Below are 23365 nucleotides of genomic sequence, written 5' to 3'. Positions count from 1 at the left end.
CCTTTTGAATCATGAAAAAAGATGCAGTAATTAAACAATAATTACAATCTATTTATAATATATGTAGATTGAAAAGTAATCTGCGCATAACTTTATTAATTAATATTACTATATAATCCATCAAAATGCTTTTATCCCTAGTGATTCTGAAATTGCTTTTTCAGCCGAATTGAAATCTGGTTTTTGCATCCAAAATTTAAGGGTTTTTTTTTTTTTTTTTAATTAAAAAGTTCTTTGAAACATTTAAGGGCGGGCCGGGCGTGGCAGCTCACACCTGTAATCCCAATGCTTTGGGAGGCCGAGGTGGGCAGATCACAAGGTCAAGAGATTGAGACCATCCTGGCCAACATAGTGAAGCCCCGTCTCTACTAAAATACAAAAAGTAGCTGGGTGTGGTGGTGTGCATCTGTAGTCCCAGCTACTTGGGAGTCTGAGGCAGGAGAATTGCTTGAACCCGGGAGGCAAAGGTTACAGTGAGCCAGGATGGGCTACTGCACTCCAGCCTGGCACCTGGTGATAAAATGAGACTCTGTCTCAAAAAACAAACAAACAAAAAAAAATTTAAGGGCTGGGCACAGTGGCTCACACCTGTAATCCCAGCACTTTAGGAGGCCAAGGTGGGAGGATTCCTTGAGGCCAGGAAATTGAGACCAGCCTGGGAAACATGGTGAGGCCCTGTTTCATTGTTTTTTTAAATCTTTTTTTAATCCTGTTTTATTAAAAAAATAAAATAAAATAAAAATAAATCTGTATGGTGTGGTGCTGTGCACCTGTAGTACTTGGAAGTCTGAGGTGGGAGAATTACTTGACTTGGAAGTTTGAGGCTTCAGTGAGCTGTAATCACTGCACTCCAGTTTGGGCAACAGAGTGAGAACCTGTCTCAAAAACAACAAAAAATTTAAGTCCAAAGTGGTATAGAGTAAATAAAAATAATATGGAGTTACCATATTATATTGGATACCAATGCCATATGACCATATTATGTTAGATATGTGTCCAATCCAGGAGATATTTTAAAACTAGATACTTGATGGTGGCAGGTGCCTGTAGTCCCAGCTACTCGGGATACTGACACAGGAGAATTGCTTGAACTCAGGAGGTGGAGGTTGCAGTGAGCCAAGACCTCGCCACTGCACTCCAGCCTGGGTGATGGAACAAGACTCCATCTCAAAAAACAAAAAAAAAGACTAGGTACTTGATAATGGACATGAAATAAAGAGCATTACTCTTCCTACTTCTTGTCAGTACCTAAAATCAGCTTACTGTGTGATTTTTTTTTATAACAATGGAATTGGCGACATGTCACAAATTGTACTTAGTAATGTTCTTAGAGATGAAATTTTTGGCACATCGGGCTATTTGTGGGTTTACAAAGGAAACTTTTCTTTCTTTCTTTTTTAAATAGAGACAGGGTTTCGCTGCGTTACCCAGGTTGGTCTTGAATTCCTGAGCACAAAAGATTCTCCTGCCTTGGCCTCCCAAAGTGCTAAGGTTATAGGCATGAACCACCAATGCCCAGCCAATGGAAGAAACTTTTAAAATAAGAAATATAAAACATTTTAATAGTGTCCTGATGAAATAGTATAAAACCATTATTTTTCTACTCTTTTAACTAGTTTTCTTGTTTATTTTGGTGATTAATACACCTGTAGCCCCTTCTAGACAGTTAATTTCCAAAGTTTAGGGATCTCTCTTTTTTAAATTATTTGAGGTGGGGGTCTCTCTACATTGCAGGCTGGTCTCAAACTCCTGGGCTCAAGTAATCCTCCCACCTACTCCCACCTAATCCTCTAGAGTAGCTGGGACTAAAGGCATATGCCACCAAGAATAGCTAGGGATCCCAGCACATAGTAGGACTGCGATTATATTTGTTAAATAAATTAACAAATGAGTTGCCTGTGTGTTTGGTCATTTGACTCTTTACTTGCCCAGCTTTTATGAATGGAGGAAGGAAAATAAAGACATTGAAACTGGTAAATTTCCCTGGTTAATTTGTTAAAGGTACTGTTAAAGGTTTAGTAGAAGAGATTGAAGTATTGGCTAAATCCAGCAGGTAAATAATGCCATTTTTCTAATCCATGCCCCCCACATAACACAATGCCTTCTAACTTTTGGCTTTATTTAATAATTTTGGTACAGTCTTTATTTTAGTAAAGCACTACAGTTTCCACAATAAACCTTTTCTTCACAATAGACGTTTTGATTCTTAAAATTGTTGAACATAACTTCACTTAATTTGAATTCTCTATCACAGCAACATCAGTTCATTTAAGAAGTAATGTCTATTAGAGAGACTATTAATTTACCAGAATATTTGGCACATCAGAACAATTTCCTGTTTCCTAGGGTAGTCTGTGGATATGAGAAAAAGATCACTCTTATCAACCTATAACATTTTTATGGATATGGAATTACATCATAACTGATGAGAAATACTGTCCAGTATGAACACTGGAAATAACTAATTTTTATAATATTAGGCAAGTAATCATTTTTGCTGTCATCTACCTCTGTGTCTTAGTTAAGAAATTCCTTGATCTAAACTGCTAGCAATCACTAATAGTTGATTTTTATGCTTGCATACAGTGTAGGCAGTTCCACAAATATGCTTCAGGGGCCAACTTGATTTAAATTTTATTTGAATTTCACATAAAACTTTAAAGTATTGAAGATTATCAGTGTATAAATTTATCCTTTGACCTCAAAATGAGACTTTTTTGCCAAATATTAAAATTTTATAAACATAATGAGTAAAATTGTGATATTGTACTGGTATTTTTTCTCCGGTGCATATTTTCTCATGTAAAATTATTATTATTATTATTATTTGAGACACAGTCTTGCCCTTGTCACCCAGGCTGGGGTGCAGTGGCACGATCTCAGCTCACTGCAACCTCTGCCTCCCAGGTTCAAGGGATTCTCCTGCCTCAGCCTCCCAAGTAGCTGGGATTACAGGTGACTGCCACCACGCCTGGCTAATTTTTGTAACTTTAGTAGATACAGGGTTTCACCATGTTGACCAGTCTGGTCTCAAACTCCTGACCTCAGGTTTTCCACCTGCGTTGGCCTCCCAAAGTGCTGGGATTACAGGCATGAGCCACCGTGCCCAGCTGTAAAATTATTTAAGAATATTAATAACAGTTTGTGACCAGCTTGGCCAACATGGTGAAACCTTGTCTCTACTAAAAATACAAAAGTTAGCCAGGCGTGGTGGCACGAGCCTGTAATCCCAGCTACTCAGGAGGCTGAGGCAGGAGAATTGCTTGAATCTGGGAGGCAGAGGTTGCAATAAGAGGTCACACCACTGCGCTCCAGCTTGGGCAACAGAGCTAGGCTCCGTGTCAAAAAACAAAACAAAAAAATAATATTACTGTCTTATTCCCTGCACTTAATTAAGTGCCTATAAAGGCTCAGGCTCAAGTGCTTGGGACATGCTTTTGTCACAGCATGGTAATCAACTACTCACTAACAAGGACATGTAACATATAACCTTACAAGCATTTAAAAGATTTATAATATACTTGTTATATTGTACATATACAATATACATTGTATACTATAAATCTTTTAAATGTTTATGATAAGGTTGGGGCACTTCTTATTTGATTTTTATGTTCAGAATTAAATAAAATGAATGTTGAATGTTTGTGTGATTCAACTTTGAAGCAAAGATTATTTATCATCATTTCTCAAGTTTCTGGGAATAGTTTAATTAAAAACTATTCTGAAATAATAAGGTGAAGCACTCCTGCCTCAGCCTTCTGAGTAGCTGGGACTACAGGTGAACGCCAACACCATCTGGCTAATTTTTCAGATTTGAATTAGTAGGGCTGGGAGACTAGGATGAACAAACAAGTACAGAGTTTCTAAGTGTGCCAGGCCGGTAGCATAGTATGTACATCTCGATAAAAGGAATTTGGAGATTCTCAAAGGACTTGCAGATATCCATTGCAAATACTAATGGCCTAGTATCGACTTAGTTGCCCAGACCTAAACAATTAGAAAATGTTTACACATAATCCAATTTGGGGAGACAGATTCAATCTATATAATAAGACAAATCATAAGTGAACAAGTTGATATTAGGAATTCATGTAGTGCTTATAGCTTTTATAACTACTACTCTACACAGTGATACTTGATGATTATTTGATGACCTTGAGGTATTTCACTGTTAGTCTCACATTTCAACAAGTATTAGGACTAGACGCAAAAACAAGACAAAAACTTATGTTTTGCAACAGAACACCATTTACACCAAAATCTTAGTGGGATCAGATGCAAGTGTAATGTTTCAAATCAGAAGTTGGAGAAGGAACAAGAGACCACTGCTAAGCCTGTCTTCCTCTTGTGTTAGTTCAGCACCTGTGGCAGCCCTCTGCAATCCTGGATTCCATAGGACACATTTTGAAAACTACTGATTTAGACCGTTACTAGTAACTCTGTAGCTCGACTTGCCTTGCCTATTTTAATCTGTTTTGAGGATTGCTGCCAGAATGATCTTCCTAAAATATCAAGTTATTCTACGAAACACCATTTTAAATATTTTTTAGTTGGCCATTTAAGATACTTAATGTACCTTTCTAGTGATATCTTCTGTCCTCTAATGTGACTCTGGACTGCTTAGTATTCCCTGTTCACGTATTGCTTTCCCTCACTCCCCATTTTTCTAATGCTGTTCTTCCAACTCAACAAGTCCAAATTGGATTAGTTTTCTCTCCAACCCAAACCAACATCTCCTGAGTTCCCAACTCTGTAAGCTGAAATCCTCACCCATCCATTATGGTCTATTTCAAATGGCATCACCTTTAGGAAGCCATCCCTCATTCTAAGAGGAATACCTCCCTTTTCTGAAAGATAGTGACATTTTGTGCTATCTAACGTCTTCTGGACTCTAACTCCATTTTATGTTCAAACATGAAGCATTTTTGCATGGGTTTCTACACTCTAAATTGTCTAGGATTGTAATTACCATGTACATTGAGAAATGATGATTTTTTTGTTTAGAGCTTAGCCTCTTTTACCATTATTATTCTTGTTTTTCATTTAATCCATGGCTTTATTTTCTTGGTTTTTTTTAATTGATTCAACATGCATCCTTCTGCATTTAGTTGTTGCATTCATGGTGACTCTACAAATATCTCTATCTACCTTACTATTCTATCTTCTGGAAAAATTGTGGTGCATTTACATTTTGAAATACAGAGTATTATTTACTTTGATTTATTTCACCTTTATGTTACAATTGAGAGTTTATTTTAAATAAAATTTTTTTGAAAAGCATTGCCTACAGTTTGAACAGTATCAGCAGAACCTATCATCACTCTGATAGCATACTTTGCATCAGTGGTGGGTCATCTTCACATATGTACTTAGCATGTTTTTTATTGTTTTAAATATTCTAAAAGATAGTTCAACAATGACAGTTTTATAACATTTGATTTTGATTAATCTTGTAATACAACATTTATTATAAACAATATAATTCAAAAGTCAGAAGTCTTCATTCTTCATTGTACAACTGTTTATTGGATACCTGTTTTGTGCCACATATGCAAAATACTGGTAATACAGTGGTAAACAAGGCAGACAAAGCTTTGGCCCTTATGGAATTTGCTAAGGTAAAGAAGACAGACCAAAGAACAAATAATAACAATTGAAATAATTAAATTTATGCTAAGTGCTATGAAAGAAATAAAAAGAATGCTAATATGGAGAGTAATGGAAGGAGGCAGGGTCAGGGGCCTCTCCTCTAAAGAAGAGGTCTGGCTAGTGATAAGAATTTGGCTATCTTCAGCACATAGATGATATTTAAAGCCAAGGGAATGGATGGGATCACCTAAACAGAGAATATATTGAGAGAAGGGCTCTCAGGATAGTGCCTGGAGGCATGTCTTATTTGGTCAGGTAGAGGAGAAGAAGCCAGCAAAAGAGAAAGAGCAGTTACTGAGACGGTAAGAAAACCAGCAGCAGAGTGTGGTATAACGGAATTCAAGAAAGGAGAATGTTTCACGAAAGAGTGGGTGATCAGCTATGTTGAATGTGGCTGAGAAATCAAGCAAGATAAGGACAAAGAGTGTGGTTGGTTTTGGCAGCATAACACTTGCTAGTGACCTTGACAAAAGTGGTTTCTGTGGAGTGGTAGTGATGGAAACCAAATCGAAGTGGTTAAAGTAGGAATGGGAATAGAGGAAGTAGAAACGTTGATTACAGACTATTTTTTCCAGAAGTTTAGCTATGAGGGTGAAGAAGAGAAATCAGTGGGATGTTGCTGGAGGGAAATGTGGATTAAAAGAGGTTTTTTGTTTGTTTTTGTTTTCCAAAGATGAGTGACATTTATACTATGGGTAGCTTAAGTTTATTGAAAGAAAAATACCAACATTGAAACATTTTGAAATCCCAGTTCACTGGGAAGTTTGGGGAATTAGTGATCACTGAAAATATCTTCATATTTAGTTCGTGCATGACATGTAAATCAATTTCCATACCACATGATTTTTAAAGCTATATATGGAGCCCATTCAGTGATTGGTTGGTGTAGATGCAACTTACAAAAGTTCTGTAGCAGAATCATGAGAAACTCTTGAAATTCAAAGTTTTTTCAAAAACAAGAAGATACTACATTTCTTGGGTTTAGGATTTAGATATCTGGGGATGTATGACTATTCAATGGATTTTTTTAAAATTAAGGAATAACATACAATTAAAGTACACATATCTTTTGTATATAGCTTTATTATTTTTCACCTTTTTACAATCTTCCAGATCAATATGTGGAACATTTGCATCACCTCAGGTTTCCTTCTGTCCATTTATTGTGAATTTCCCCCTTTGCCCCAAATTAATCACTATTCAGACTTCAATCCTCATAGTTTTCCTGTTTTTGAATTTCATGTAAATTAATTATACAGTATATGCTTTTCTGGGGTCTAGCTTCTTTTCCTCAATAGATTTTTGAGACATATGTGTTGTTATTTTTATTAGTAGTTCATTCTCTTTTATTATTGAATAGTTTGAACATACCGCAAGTTATACCTTCTGCCATTGATGGACAATTGATTGTTTCCAGTGTTTGACTGTATTACAGACATTCTTATGTATGTCTTTTGGTGGACACGTGTATTCATGTCTCTTGAATATATACCTAGGTGGCCAGGCATGGTGGCTCATGCAATTCCAGCACTTTGGGAGACTGAGGCGGGCAGATGACTTGAGCCCAGGAGTTCAAGACCACCCTGAGCAACATATTGAAACCCCATCTCTATGAAAAAAGTACAAAAATTAGCCAGGTGTGGTGGTGAGGGCCTGTAGTCCCAATACTGGGAGGTGAAGGCTGCAATGAACCATGATCATACTACTGTACTACAGCCTAGGTGACAGAGCAAGACTCTCCCTCTCTCTCTCTACACACACACACACACACACACACACACACACACCCCTAGAACTACTACTTCTGGGTTCTAATGTAGGTGTATGTTTAGCTTTGATACGTATTGCTAAAGAGTTTCCAAAGTGGTTGGATCAGTTTACCCTCCCACTAGCAATGTCTGAGAATTCCACTTGTTCTATGTCTTTTTGTTAACACTTGCTATTATCAGCCTTTTTAATTTTGCCATTCTTTCCCGCCCCCCCCGCAAGTATGCCCTACATATTTGCAAATGTTGCCATTCTTATGGGTGTGCAGTGAGTGGTGTTTCATTGTGGTTTTAATTTGCATTTTCCTAATGAGTAACTACATTCAGTGTCTCATGTTTATTGCCATTTGGATATCCTCTTTCCTGAAGTATCTGAGGTCTTCTGGTCATTTAGGGTTTTGTTTTGTTTTATGAGATGGAGTTTTGCTCTGTTGCCCAGGCTGGAGTTCAGTGGTGTGATCTCAGCTCACTGCAAGCTCCACCTCCCGGGTTCAAGCTATTCTCCTGCCTCAGCCTCCTGAGTAGCTGGGGTTACAGGTGCCCGCCACCACACCCGGCTAATTTCTGTGTTTTTAGTAGTAACAGGGTTTCACCATGTTGGCCAGGCTGTTCTCAAACTCCTAACCTCAGGTGATCCACCTACCTTGGCCTCCCAAAGTGCTGGGATTACAGACGTGAGTCGTGGCACCCAGCTGGATTTTTTAATTGGGTTGTCTTTTCTTGTTGACTTTGTAGGCATTTTTATATTTTGGGAATGTGGGGTTTATTTATTTATTTTTTTGAGATGGGTCTCACTCTGTTGCCCAGGTTGGAGTACAGTGGCATGATCTCTGCTCACTGCAACCTCTGCCTCCCAGGTTCAAGTGATTCTCCTGCCTTAGCCTCCTGTAACTGGGATTACAGGCACCTGACACCATACCTGGCTAAGTTTTGTGTATTTTTAAATAGAGACAAAGTTTCAGCATGTTGGCTAGGCTGGTCTCGAACTCCTAACCTCAGGTGATTCAACTGCCGTGACATTCCAAAGTGCTGGTATTACAAGTGTGAGCCACCACACCTGGCCAGGAATGTGTACTTTTTCAGATGTGTAATACAAATACTTTCTCCCAGCCTGTAACTTGTTTATTTTTCTTAATCCATTTGATTAATAGAATTCTTAATTTTAATGAAGATTAATTCATCAGCTTTTTTTTGGTGACTAAGTGCTGCTTATATCTTGATAAAGAATTCTTTCCTGGGCATGGTGGCTCCCACCTGTAATCCTAGCACTTTGGGAGGGTGAGGTGGGAGGATCACTCAAGGTCAAGAATTCTAAGACCAGCCCAGGCAACATAATGGACCCCATCTCTCCAAAAAATTGTTTTAAAATTAGCTGGAGGTGGTGATGCATACCTATAGTCCTAGCTACTCAGTAAGCTGAGGTGGGCAGATTACTTAAGCCCAGGAGTTCAGGGCTGCAGTGGGTTATGTATGTCAGTGCATTCCAGCCTGTGCAACAGAGTGGGAGTTTTCCTGTCTCTAGGAAAAAAAGAAAAAAAATCTTTACCTCCTCCGGGACCATGAAAATATTCTGTTTTGCTCTCCAGAAGTTTGATTATTTTAACTTTCATATTTAGCTCTGTTGTCCACTTCAAAATTGATAATTCTATTTTTGACTCCAGCTATTTTACAGTTACAAAACTAGGCATTTTACAGTTATAAAACAAGTCTTCATTTCAATATGTTGGATTCAATCATTTTGTCAGAAACATCTTTTTAAAGTAGCAATGACATGGAATGCTCATTTTTCCTTTTCTCTCTGCATGTTCATTTAGTAGCATGTGATACACAAGGTAAAATTGGAATATATATATTTTTTTCTACAACTTAAGGGTAACTGACCTTTTAAGGAAAATAGCATTAGACACTGACTTTGTTGTTTTAACTACAGTTGTCAGCAATTCACCTATGCCCCACAATCTACAATTTCCTCATTAAATACTTAATCTAGGAGGAAAAAAATGGAACGCTTTAATTTTTTTTTTAAAGTGGGTAGGGTAGGAAGAACTGGAATAGTAACATGGTTGTATTTGATCTGGTATTTTTAAACAAGTAGTCTTGATGTTTCTTAACATTTACCTTAGTCCAAGGAAATAGGGAAGGAAGTATTTCATGATCGAAGGGATTACTCTTACTTTAACCCATGTCTTTGTTTTTGTTATCTTCCTTTCCCCTCAATCAGCAATAACGCACAGTCAGTTGAGGTGTTTGAAATTAATTGGATCTAAAATCTCTTCTAGTTCTGGCCTTCTAAAATCTGTAACCTATATAGGAAGGCATTTGAAATATGATTTAAATTCTCTGAAGCAACAGTAAAACTCAGACAAATCCTGCTTCTCTTTTCAATGTGTCACTGACTTAGTGCCCTCAAGCTATTACTGGCATTTATGTCTTTTGTAATGATTTGTATCTTGGATTTTGTCTGTAAAATGGGGAAAATAATAAATACCATTGCCCCTATTTATCGCCCAGAAATGCTGTGAGAAAAACATATCATTGCACCATTAGGCCGAGTGCTTGATGCCACGTTTTTGGAGAGCCACAGGCAAACAAAAACAGGTTCAGAAGAAAGTTCTCACCATGGTCAGGAAACTGAGTGATAACATCTGAGCTATGACTTATCCTGTATGTTCCCAGAAAGCTGAACTAGGACTTGAAATAGACATTTCAGGAGATTTGAGTTCAGCTATATTTAATGCTTTTAACTACTAGAGTTTTTCTGAAATGGAAAGGAATAACTTCTGTATTATTCAAAGTATTCAAGCAGAGTCTGTACAACCCAAGTAGGGGGATATTAGAGGACATTCAAACATCAGATGGCAGAGGAAGGAGAGGTAAGCTAGTAACTATAATAATTTCAATTCAAATATGCTAATTTCATTGGTTATAGGGATCCTTTTTCATCCTACAGAACTGTTCTTGTGCTGATGGAATTTGAGGAATGATTATATATGATGGTGATAAAGAGAACTGTTAAAGAATTTTATAGAAATGACAGCTAACACTTCTCTGCCACATTTACGGTCCCAGGTGTTAATGGTGCAGTTGTGAAAACATTCTTGTAATCACTGCCTCAATTTCTAAAACTTTTAGTTAAAAAGTAAAAGTAAACATTTTAGATAAGAGAAATTTTTTCTTTTTTTAAAAGAGGTAGGGGTATAAAGGACACCATTTCCTATTATAAAGACAGAATGAAATATCAACATTCAAAGACAGCTTTCTGGCAGCTGTCAGACACCAGAGGTGCTGGCAGCTGGCAAACTCAATACAGGATTCTTCCTGAGATGTGACATTTTGCTTTCCTTTAGTGCTTATACTTCCTACTGGGAAAACAGACCGTAGAGTAGAAATCTGATCTCTGAAATTAAGAGGAAAATTTTGTTAGCTAATATTCTTTTTTTTTTTTTTTGAGACAGAGTTTTGCTCTTGTTACCCAGGCTGGAGTGCAATGGCGCGATCTCGGCTCACCGCAACCTCCGCCTCCTGGGTTCAGGTAATTCTCCTGCCTCAGCCTCCTGAGTAGCTGGGATTACAGGCACACGCCACCATGCCCAGCTAATTTTTTGTATTTTTAGTAGAGATGGGGTTTCATCATGTTGACCAGGATGGTCTCGATCTCTTGACCTCGTGATCCACCCGCCTCGGCCTAGCTAATATTCTTAACTGAATGGTAATTATTTAATAGTACAGCAGTAGAAATAAAGGCAACTTTATAACCATTCAAATTTAAAACATGATTGCACATTTTTGTTGCTAATGTAAATATTTGGTTTTGTTCATAGATAATTTATATTTGAACTTATAGGTAAAGCATTCATATGTGAACTTCATGAAATCTCAATTAACTAGTCTCCTGCCATTTCCAAGTTTAAGTTCTAATTTATTTTATTTATTTTTGAAACAGAGTTTTGCTCTTATTGCCCAGACTGGAGTGCAATAGCATGATCTTGGCTCACCAAAACCTCTGCTCCTGGGTTTAAGCAATTCTCCTGCCTCAACCTCCCGAGTAGCTGGGATTACAGGCATGCGCTGCCACACTCGGCTAATTTTGTGTTTTTTAGTAGAGACAGGGTTTCTCCATGTTGGTCAGGCTGGTCTTGAACTCCCGACCTCAGGTGATTGGCCCACTTCGGCCTCCTAAAGTGCTGGGATTATAGGTGTGAGCCACCACGCCAGGCCTCAATTTTATTTGTAATCTGTCTTCATTCATTATACAGCACATGAAATGTTAGAATCTCTGAAAAAAAAAAATAAACTTTGGTATCCTAAAAAAACTAACATGTGAAAAAATTTATGTAGTATCGTTGACAATGAAAAGGGAATCTAAAAGCCTAAAAACAAATTTGAAATTGTCATCTCTCAGTAAGCATGTAATAAAGGCTTGTTTTCCATAATGGTAGAAAACAATTTGAGATTGCTAGTATGGCTATGAATAGCTGTGAATGGGACAGTGCTGTGGAACACTGAAAAGAAATAACCTTTAACTTTTACAGTCTAATATATATGACAGCTATCTCAGTAACAGAATGAATAGTTGCATCCTTTAGAAGATGTGTTATTTAAGAGATAAGGTGTTAATGAAAAACACTTATGTTTTACTTAAACCTTAAAACATACCAGGAGATTGGTTATTTAGTTGTGGGAAGAGCAGACAGACAAATGAAATAGGTGTTAGAGTTTTCTGCTAGATTACAACTTTGGCTTTTAAATGAGATAAGAAAATGGTTTTATCTAATGATACCAAAAAGTCATGATGAAAACATGATGCTAAGTATATATTTGTGTACAAACATGTATGTTCATTTTTAAATATTTTATCTGGATATTTGGCATCCTGTGGTGGATATTTTTACCCTCTGAAAAGTCACATTAATTTTTCAATCAGTGACATTTGTAAGTGCTTTGTATGAAAGGCGCTGTCTAAATTCTTTATTTCTTTGATTACTGCATCAATGAAAACCACAACTTTCTCTTGAAATTCCAATGCAGGGTTTTGAAAGTAACCATAGAAGTATTAGTAATAGACCTAGAATAGGGCTCCATAAGCTTTTTCTGTAAAGGACTAAATAGTGAACGTTTTAGGCTTTGCAGGTCATATGGTCTCTGTCACAACTACACAGTTGGCTGATACAGTACAAAAGCAGCCATAGAAAATATGTAAATGAATGGGTTTAGCTGTGTTTTGATAAAACCTTCTTTTTATCGGGGTGGTGGGGGGAACGGAGTCTTGTCCTGTTACCCAGGCCAGAGTGCAATGGAGCCATCTTGGCTCACTGTAACCTCTGCCTCTGGGGTTACAGAGGTTGTATTCCTCCTACCTCACCCTCCTGAGTAACTGGGATTATAGGCGCCTGCCACCAAGCCTGGCTAATTTTTTTTTTTTTTTGTATTTTTAGTAAAGACAGAGTTGCACCATGTTGACCAGGCTAGTCTTGAACTCCTGACCTTGAGTGACCTGCCCACCTCAGCCCTCCAAAGTGCTGGGATTACAGCCATAAGCCTCCGTGCCTAGCTTCCAATAAAACTGTATTGATAAACACTGCAATATGAATTTTATAAAATGTTCAAATGCCATGAAATAGTATTCTTCTCATTTTTAAAAACCATTTAAAAATGTAAAAACCAGGCTGGGCGCAGTGGCTCACGCCTGTAATCCCACTTTGGGAGGCCGAGGCGGGTGGATCATGAGATCAAGAGATCGAGACCATCCTAGTCAACATGGTGAAACCCCGTCTCTACTAAAAATACAAAAAAAATTAGCTGGGCATGGTGGCACATGCCTGTAATCCCAGCTACTCAGGAGGCTGAGGCAGGAGAATCGCCTGAACCCAGGAGGCGGAGGTTGCAGTGAGCCGAGATTGCGCCATTGCACTCCAGCCTGGATAACAAGAGCGAAACTCCATCTCAAAAAAAAAAAAAAAATGTAAAAAACATTCTTAGTTCACAGGCAGTACAATAACAGGCAGTGAGCCATAGTTTGCAAACCTTGATCTAGAGTGTCTGTAGGGATCAGCAATAGATATATAAAACTTCACTCGTTCCCAGCACTTTGGGAGGCCGAGGCGGGTGGATCATTAGATCAAGAGATCAAAACCATCCTGGTCAACATGGTGAAACCCCATCTCTACTAAAAATACAAAAAATTAGCTGGTTATGGTGGCGCGTGCCTGTAATCCCAGCTACTTAGGAGGCTGAGGCATCAGAATTGCCTGAACCCAGGAGGCGGAGGTTGTGGTGAGCCAAGATCGTGCCATTGCACTCCAGCCTGGGTAACAAGAGTGAAACTCCGTCTCAAAAAAACAAAAAAAACAAAAAAAAAACTTCACTCGTTCGTTCAACAAATACTTATTGAGTATGCTTCATGAGCAGGCACTAGTGTGGAGGCTGAAGATAAAGCAATACAAAACAGACAACATCCCTGTTCTCATGGAGGTTACATGCTGGTGGGGAAAGACAGATTTTAAAAGATGAACAATGGTGATAATAAAAAAATTTTATGAAGAAAAATAAAGCAAGGTAAGAGGAAAGAAAATGACAGTGAAGGATGACATTTTACATAGGGTAATTAGGTAAAGCTTGTTTGAAAAAGGTGACTTTTAAGCAGATACCTGGATGAAAAGAGAAATTGAGCCGACTGGCTTCTAGTGGAAAGCATTACAGTTAGTAGGGAGGGTAAATGCAAAGGCTTTGAGGCAGGAGCATGCTTTCCCCGTTCAAATAACAGGAGAAATGTAGAAAATCGATGAGATTAATATTTCAACAAAATTAACCCCCTCCAAGATTCTTCCATCATTTGCCCCAGATATGTATGAACATCAGTCTAGGAAACTATATGTCTATCAAAAGCAATATAGAGACTCTTCCTACTTAGCTTTGTAGCGTATTCTTTTGGAAAATATTTCAAAGCTATGTTGACTGCCTGCACATTAAAAAGACCACGGTAGACCCCATCAAATGGAAACTTTTTGTGGGTTTCTTAGGGGGGACTGAAATGTAAAGAACCTACAAAACGATTTATTGAAAACTAAGACTTTTTTTAGAAATATTGTTCCTGGTCTTCAGCTGGGAGTTCCTTCACCATCTATCCATTCCTATCTTTGAAAGGGCTTCATGTTCTTATAAAGTCCTTGAAGTTTAGTGGGGAAATGTACTTTAATCGATCTTGTCATTGTGTTTTAACTATTTTTTAGTAGCTAAGAAGAATATTCACATGGCCTGATCATAGATGGTTTTCCTATCCCTTTTAAGTTATGAATACTAAGGTAGTCAGAATCTCATTTTTCTCTTAGAAACTACACTCAGTTTCTTCTGGTGTTATTTACAGTACACAAAGGACACTTAAAAAATACTGAGAGCTATTTAAATGTCAGAGGGTTTTAAAGGTTCAGGGGACCAAGACCTTTTGCCTTTAGTTTACCAAATCGAAAGCCATCTAGCTGTGTGGTGACTAAAAGATGTTCCCACATAAAGGTTGCTCATGTGAAAGCTTTGAGCTAGTTTTCTTTCTTTCTTTTTTCCCCCCGTTAAGAATCCTTTCAGCATGCAGTTGAAAGTTTCATAGTTAGCATTTTTAAAAAACACTATCAAACTTACAGAAAAGTTGCAATACAGCACAAAAAACTTTTTATTTCTAAGTTTTGAGAGTAAGTTGCTGACACGATGCTCTATCCCTTTCCTATGCTTTAGAGTATGTGCCCTGCCTTCACAATAAAATCATCAAAACCGGGAAATCAACACTGATACGTTACTACCGCTCAATCCTCAAACCCCATTCAGGTTTCTCCAATTGCTTCAATGATGTTCTTTAATACAAGAGATTTCAGTTCAGAATCACACATTGCTTTTAATTGTCATGTCTCTTTCCTCTCCTTCAGTCTGGAACGGTTTCTCGGTTTTTCATGACCTTGTAACTTTGGAGGATTATAAGCCAGCTGCTTTGTAGAGTATCCCTGCAAATTCAAGTTTGGTTGTTTCTTCGTGGTGTGGTTCTTTCTTTGCATATTTGGCAGGAATATCACAGAAGTGATGCTGTGTTCTACTCACTATCAGAAGGCAAATAATTTTTGTTTGTTCCCTTACTGATGATGATCGCATGTAACTTCATCAGTTACAGTGATATCAAACAGGCTTTTCCATTATATAGGTGATCCTTTATTTCAACCTTGTAATGTATAAGTATTTTTGGAGAGAGGCCCTTTGAAACTACATGAATATCCCGTTTGTCATCAGACTTTCAATTTATTTAATATCAGAATGGACTCATGAATTTCTGTTTTTTAAATGGGTCATAATCTAATATTATTATTATTTTTATGCTCCCTTGTCCCAGATTTGGCTAATGGAAACCCCTTCAAGATGACTGCTATATCCTTTGAAGATATCCTCTTCATTCTGTGAACAGTTCCTTGCTTTCTGACAAAGCAAAATGTTCCCGACTCATATTTTTCAATTCTCATGCCATAGCCACCTTTGTAGCTGCAACTACAGGCATGCGCCACCATGCCTGGCTAATTTTTGTATTTCTAGTAGAGATGGGTTTTCGCCATATTGGCCAGGCTTGTCTCAGACACTTGAGGCTGAGATGGACCTCAAATGATCCACCTGCCTCAGCCTCCCAAAGTGCTGGGATTATAGGAGTGAGCCACCATGCTCAATTTGGAGTAAACCATTTCTTCAAGGAGCCTGGTTCTTTTAAATGGAGAATAATATTTAGAAGTTAATATCTAGAAGCTATTTAGTTTCACTGTTCTTAAGTACTCTCAATGGACAGGGAAAGGGACTATATTTATGTATACTCATATACACACATTTACATGTATATTTTGTATCTTTTTTTTTTTTTGCTTTGTTGTCATCCAGGCTTGAGTACAGTGACACCATCATAGCTCACTGCAGCCTCAAAGTTCTGGGTTCAAGTGATTCTCTTTCTTCAGCCTATTGAGTAGATAGGACTACAGATGCACTTCACCACACCCTTCTAATTTTAATTTTTTTGGGTAGAGACGGGATCTCACTATGTTGCCCAGGCTGGTCTTGAACTCCTCGCATCAAGCAATCCTCCTGCCTTGGCCTCCCAAAGTGGTGGGATTACAGACATGAGCTACCTTGCCTGGCCTATCTTTTTATATATAGTAGAAGCCATGAGTTCATGCCAGTACATCCACTTGCAATAGAGTACCACAGGTTTCCATATTTGTAACTCCCTTCTCTGACAGAGAAACCTGGTTCTCATTATCCTTTGTACTTACTTCTTTGAGCAGTCCTCCATTATGTAATACAACCAGTTGTCCATTGGCACGTGACATCTACTCAGCACAGTTGCTCTCCTTGACTCATCTGGTTTTGATAATCCCACACTGTGGTCTCCACTGTGTGTGGACATTCTTCTCTACTGCTTAAGGTCTGACATCTCCATGCAGGACTGCCCCTAAAATGTAGATGCCCTCTTCACTGCACTCGAGTTTTGGTACTTTGCACTGGACTACTCTCGTGCATTGAAGTTCTCCTCATTCCATTTAGGCTCCAGTGGGGGTGCCAGCCCCTACTCTTCTGATGTGGGTGCCCTGCTCACCCTGTTTAGCCTCACCAGACCTCCCCATAGATGCACAGATGTCCTCCTCACTGTGTTCAGGCTCTGATTCCCCATGCTGACCTATTCCTTAGCTTGGATGCCCTCTTCATTCCCTCAGGCTCCAACGATCCAGGTCAGGCAGTCCTCCTTCCTGCATTTCCTCTTATGCTGGTTGGACTCTAACTTTTCATGCTGTCTGTCCTTCCACGTGGAAACTTGCTTTTTTTTTTTTTTTTTTTTTTTTGACAGAGTCTCTCTGTTGCCCAGGCTGGACTGCAGTGGCACCATCTCATCTCACTGCAGCCCTGACCTCCTGGGCTCAAGCAATCCTCCCATCCCAGCCTCCCGAGTAACCGAGACTACAGGCGTGTGTCACCGTGCTTGGCTGATTTTTGCATTTTTTTTTTTGTAGAGATGGGGTCTCGCCATGTTGTCCAGGCTAGTCTTGAACTCCTGGGCTCAAGCAACCTGCCCACCTTGGCCTCCCAAAATGTTGGGACTATAGGCATGAGCTACCGCACCTAGCCTGAAACCCTCCTTACCTCATTCACACTGCTCCCATGCATGGACACACTCTTCATGCTGGCTGGTCTCCTACCCTGGGCTGCCCCTATTCATTGCATGGATATTTCTCTCATCCAGCTTGGATTTTGACACCCCATGCCAAACTGCTCCTTTGCTTATTTTAAAACTATATTGATTTCTTCTGCCTTTATGCTTTGTTGCTAACCTCTAATGGCTAGCAGATTAAAAGTTTTAAATTAGAATACAATGTAAATACAGTGACTGTATTTTTTTTTTTTTTTGAGATGCAGTCTTGCTCTGTTACCCAGGCTGGAATGCATTGGCATATTCTCGGCTCACTGTAACCTCTATCTCCTGGGTTCAAGTGATTCTCCTGCTTCATCCTCCCATGTAGCTGGGACTACAGGCACATGCCACCATGCCCGGCTAATTTTTTATATTTTTAGTAGAGACAGGATTTCACTGTGTTGGTCAGGCTTGTCTCGAACTTCTGACCTCGTGATCCACCCATCTTGGCCTCCCAAAGTGCTGAGATTACAGGTGTGAGCCACTGCGCCTGGCCAGTGACTGTATTTTTTAAACTAAAAATTGGAGTATGACCTGATTACGCTGTAGCCCATTTTAAATCAGTACTATTCTTAACAGTTTTGAGTAAATGATCACAGTCAAAAGAAGAGTTTTAATTCCTGTAATGGAGTAGTACCTCCTATTGAATCAGCCTTTCCACAGATAACAATGATCGATTCTGGACAAAATATTTAAAAAATTATCACCTGAAAGCATTGGAAAAATGACCAGAAGCAGCCTGTTTTATGTCCTTTTATCCAAGGGCAGGCCCTCATTTCAGCCTCCAAGTGGCTAAAATTTGAGAGAAAGTCCACAGTTTTATCAAACCACAGCAACCACAGCAGCTTGGAAGTGAGGGGAGACATCCTGGAATGGAGAAAGCCAGAGAGGGCTTTTTTGGATATAAATTCTCTTGCTGATCCACTAATGTGTAGAGTAACATTCTAAATAGCCCGTCTCAGGCTAAAATAACTAAATAGATTTATATTTCTGCAAAGGTGACTAACTCATCCCAGTTTCTTTGGGATGCTGAAAGTTCTAGAAAACCCTTCAATCAAGGCTTATTGGAACATTTGGTCACCCTAGCTGGTGCCTGCCACAGGTGAAACAGAGTTTGAGTTTAAACTTAGTTGCATGGTTTAAAAAGTAAGAAGTCTGGCCAGCCACAGTAGCTCACACCTATAATCCTAGCACTTTGGAAGGCCAAGGTGGGAGGATTACCTGAGGCCAGGAATTCGAGACCAGCCTGGGCAACATGGCAAAACCCCTTCTCTACAAAAAATACAAAAATTAGCTGGGCATGCTAATGCATACCTGTAGTCCCAGCTACTTGAGCGACTAAGGTGGGAGGACCACCTGAGCCCAGGGAGGTTAAGGTTGCAGTGAGCTGTGATCGCATCTACAGTCCCGGCTACTCAGAAAGCTGAGGTGGAGGATTGCTTGAGCCTGGGATGCAGAGGGCTCAGGTCACACCACTGCACTCCAGCTTGGGCAACAGAGCAAGACCCTGTCTCAAAAAAATAAAAATAAAAATTACGCTGTCTGAAGGTCACAATGATGTTCCCATATCAAGCTGAGAATGTCATCACTATCTGGAGAGTTGGACATGTTTTATTGGGAATATATATTTTTTTCTCTGAATCTGTTATGAACATGTTGGTTGGCTGGGTTCAGTAATAAATATGTGAGATCTTTCATTTCAAAAAAGAAAATTAAAACCAAAAAGGCTAGGCATGATGGCTCATGCCTATGATCACAGCTCTTCTTTGGGAAGCTGAGGCAAGAGGATTGCTTGAGGCCAGGAGTTCAAGACAAGCCTGAGCAACATAGTGAGACTCTGTCACTACAAAAGCTTTAAAAGCCAGATGTGGTTGGCACACGTGTAGTCCTAGGTACTCAGGAGACTCAGGCAGGAGCATTGCTTGAGTCCAGGAGTCTAAGGTTTCAGAGAGCTATGATCATGCCACTGCACTCAGGCCTGGAAAACAGTGCAAAATCCTACCTCTTAAAAAAAAAAAGTAAAACAAACAAAGAAAAATTCCTACATGCTTCAGAGGACCAAACAGAATTCAGAATTTATGTAATATATAATTTATGATGTCCAGCATACAATAAAAAATTATGTGGTCATATGAAGAAGCAGGAAAATATGACCCATACTCAAGAGGAAAGGAAATCAATGGTAACTGACCTCAAGATGACATATGTCTCAACTACACATGGCACATTCACCAAGAACACAAGTCTTAATACCTTTTTTTTTTTTTTTTTTGAGACAGAGTCTCGCCCTGTTGCCCAGGCTGGAATGCAATGTGTGATCTTGGCTCACTGCAACCTCCATCTCCCAGGTTCAAACAATTCTCCTGCCTCAGCCTCCTAAGTAGCTGGGATTACAGGCGCCCACCACTATGCCCAGCCAATTTTTTGTATCTTTAGTAGAGACGGAGTTTCACCATATTGGCCAGGCTGGTTTTGAACTCCTAACCTCGCAATCCACCTGCCTCAGCCTCCCAAAGTGCTGGGATTACAGCATGTGCCATCACACTCGGCCAAGTCTTAATACTTTTAAAAGGACTACAATCACACAGACTGTGTTCTCTGACTGTAGTGCAATAGAATTTGAATTCAATAACAAGTTAGCTAAAGAATCCTTGAATTCCTCCAAATATATGGAAATTAAACTTATGAATAACCAGTGGATCAAAGAAGTCACAAGGGAAATTAGAACTGAATTATAATGAAAATAAAACAGCATTTTTGAGATGCAGCTAAAGCAATGCTTACAGGAAAACTTATAGCTTTAAATGTTTATAATTAGAAAAGAAGAAAGGAATAAAGTCAGTCACTAAAATTTCACCTTAAGAGGGTAGAAACAGAGCCAATTAAGCCTGAAGTGAAAGGAAAAATCACTTTTGAACAAATTCTAGTTTAACTGTGTTTAAAAAAAGATGTATGCCTCCTACCCTATAACTCAGTAATTCACACCTAGGTATTGACTCAAGAGACATGAAAGCATATGACCACAGAAATACTTGTACAAGGATGATCATACTCTGGTCTAATCATGAGAAAAACAAATCGCAGTTGAGGGACATTCTACAAAACACCTGACCAGTACTCGAAACTGTCAAGGTCATCAAAATAAGGCAAGTCTGAGAAACTGTCCCAACCAAGAGAAGCCTAAAGAGGCAAGATGACTAAATGTAATGTGGAATCCTGGAAGGGTTCCTGCAACAGGAAAAGGACATTAGATGAAAACTAAGGAAATCTGAATACTTAGTAATAATGTATGAATATATGTTCATTAATTACAATAAATGTGCCATACTAATAGAAGATGTTAATAATGGGGAAATTGGGTGTGGGGTATATGGGAACTCTCTGTGCTATCTTTGCAATTCTTCCATAAATTTAAAACTACTCTAAAATTTAGAAGTTTATTCTTTTAAAAAGGAATATCATAATAGTTTGACTTATATATAGCCCAAACTGGAAACAGTCTAGGTGTCCATCAACAGGAGAAAGGATAAACAAACTGGGACATTCATATGGAATACTACTTAGCAATAAAAAAGAATGAACTACTGATAAACATCACAGAATGGATGTAACTCAAAACATTATGTTGAATGAAAGAAGCCTCAGGCAAAAGAATTTATACCACATGTCTGTGTGATTCTGTTTTTATGAAGTTCTAAAACAAGCTAAACTAATCTGTGGTGGAAAAAATCAAAACAGTAGTTGTCTCTAGACAACTACTCTAGTTGTCTCTAGAGTTTGTGGGTGGGAATTGACTAGGAAGAGATGTGAGGAAACTTTTCTGGGATGTTGGTAATGTTCTGTATCTTGATAGGGGTTTGCATTACATGAGAATATGCATTTTTAAAAACTCATTGAATGGTACACTTAACATCCATGCATTTCATTGTATGTAAATTTTACCTTTTAAAATCTTGTAATCAGTATTGAATTCTAGTTAATAATCATGCTGAAATGTTAGGACTAAGGTATACTGATATCTGTGACTTATTTTGAAATGCATAGAAAAAGCTGGATCGATGAATGGATTGAGTGATGAATGGGTAGAAAGATATGTTATAAGGAAAAATAGCAAAATGTTAATTGTAGAATCCAGAGGGTGAGTAATGAGTGTTCAACTGTGCAGCTTATTTTATTTTATTTTTTATTTTACATATTTATGGGGTACATGTGAAAGTTGGTTACATGCATAGAATATACAATAATCAAGTCAGGGAATTTGGTGTGTCTATCACCTGAGTATTTATCATTTCTATGTGTTGGAAACAATTCAAGTCCTCTCTTTTAGCTATTTTGAAATATATAATACATCATTGTTAAATAAATATATAAATACATCGTTGTCACTCTACTCTGCTGTCGAACATTAGAGCTTATGACTTCTATGTAACTATATGCCTTACCCATTAACTAACTTCTCTTCATCCCCCATTCCCATCCACATACCCTATCATTCTACTTTCCATCTCCATGAGATTAACATTTTTAGCTCTCGCATATGAATGAGAACACATGATATTTGTCTTTCTGTGCCCGACTTATTTCACTTAATGTAGTGACTTCCATCCATGTTGCTGCAAATGACATGATTTTATTCTTTTTAATGGCTGAATAGTATTTTATTGTATATATATACCACTTTTAACTCTTTTTTTTTTTCTATGTGTTCAACAGTGTTCATAATAAAATATGGGGGGAAGAATAAATATATGAAATTATTTATAATGGGACCCACTTTTTTGCATATTGTTCTTGGTATAAGTAGATCTCTGGCAGAAAGTTCTTAGAGTAACATTGCTGCATCAATTTTTTTGTTTCATTCTCCTTGAGAGGCTTTTAGGGAGAGTATAGAGAAAGAGTAGTCTTGCTCTGAAAGAAGAATTCTGCTGCTAAGGTTTCCAAAATGGTATTCCTTATTAAATTTGGAATGCTCAAACCTGTAGAAATGTACCCAAAGTAGCTAATATTTATAACCTCTTTCTTTTCAGATATACAAACAAATGTGGAACTGAAAAGCACTCAGGAGCAGTCTGTGCCCGCAGGTAACATCAGGTCTTTCCTCTCTAGAAATGTGTATCTTTACTAAAAATACCAAAGAAAGAAGAATGTGTTTATTCTGGTTGCAGTAAAAATGCTATGGAAATGTGTGTTTTTTTAAATATGGTTGTCTCTTGCTGATGAAAAATAACTCATCCATTTAGATCATGTAAGTTCTTTAGCATCTTAGGGCCAAACGTACACTACCTAATGTTGATCACTGCCTGTTTTTCATTTTTCAGCTCATTGCTCTGAAGACAGTTTTTGTTGAATAATATAGTAGCTTGTATTTGAACGACTTACAATTTTTACTCTAGAACAGTGGTCTGCAAACTTTTTTGTAAAGGGTCAGACAGTAAACATTTAGACTTTGCAGGCCACGTATGATCTCCATCACACCTTATTCTTTGTATTTCTTAACAACCCTTAAAAAAATGTAAAAACCATTCCTACCTCCTGGGCCCATGCAGAAGCAAGCCATGGGTCAGACTTGTCCCTCAGACCATAGTTTACTGATCCCTGCTTTAGAATAAACTATAAACATTTAAAATAATTTATTTCCTAAAAATAACTTCTGTGTCCTCCATTGATTAACTCACTTTGTGAATCAAAGCTTATATTACATTACAAAATTTATCGCTGAAGTGCCTTTTTGTGTTACTGTAAGTTG

The 23365-nt window shown here is 38.3% G+C and overlaps 1 protein-coding gene across 4 annotated transcripts in view; it reads left to right on the top strand.

Moving 5' to 3' along the window:
* The window catches only part of IKZF3 (IKAROS family zinc finger 3), a 95739-nt gene that overhangs the window by 9942 nt on the left and 62432 nt on the right, over positions 1 to 23365 (top strand). For all 4 annotated transcript variants that reach the window (XM_035301442.3, XM_078374342.1, XM_008997501.5 and 1 more), the window contains one exon: positions 22647 to 22700. Coding sequence is in view for 2 of the 4 variants with exons in the window: in XM_008997501.5 (XP_008995749.3) it covers positions 22647 to 22700 (54 nt within the window). In the remaining 2 variants the exon portion in view is untranslated. The remainder of the gene's footprint in view (positions 1 to 22646; positions 22701 to 23365) is intronic.

Source organism: Callithrix jacchus, chromosome 5 (genome assembly GCF_049354715.1).
Source record: "Callithrix jacchus isolate 240 chromosome 5, calJac240_pri, whole genome shotgun sequence".
NCBI lineage: Eukaryota > Metazoa > Chordata > Mammalia > Primates > Cebidae > Callithrix > Callithrix jacchus.
This window is presented reverse-complemented; position numbering and strand designations above follow the sequence as displayed.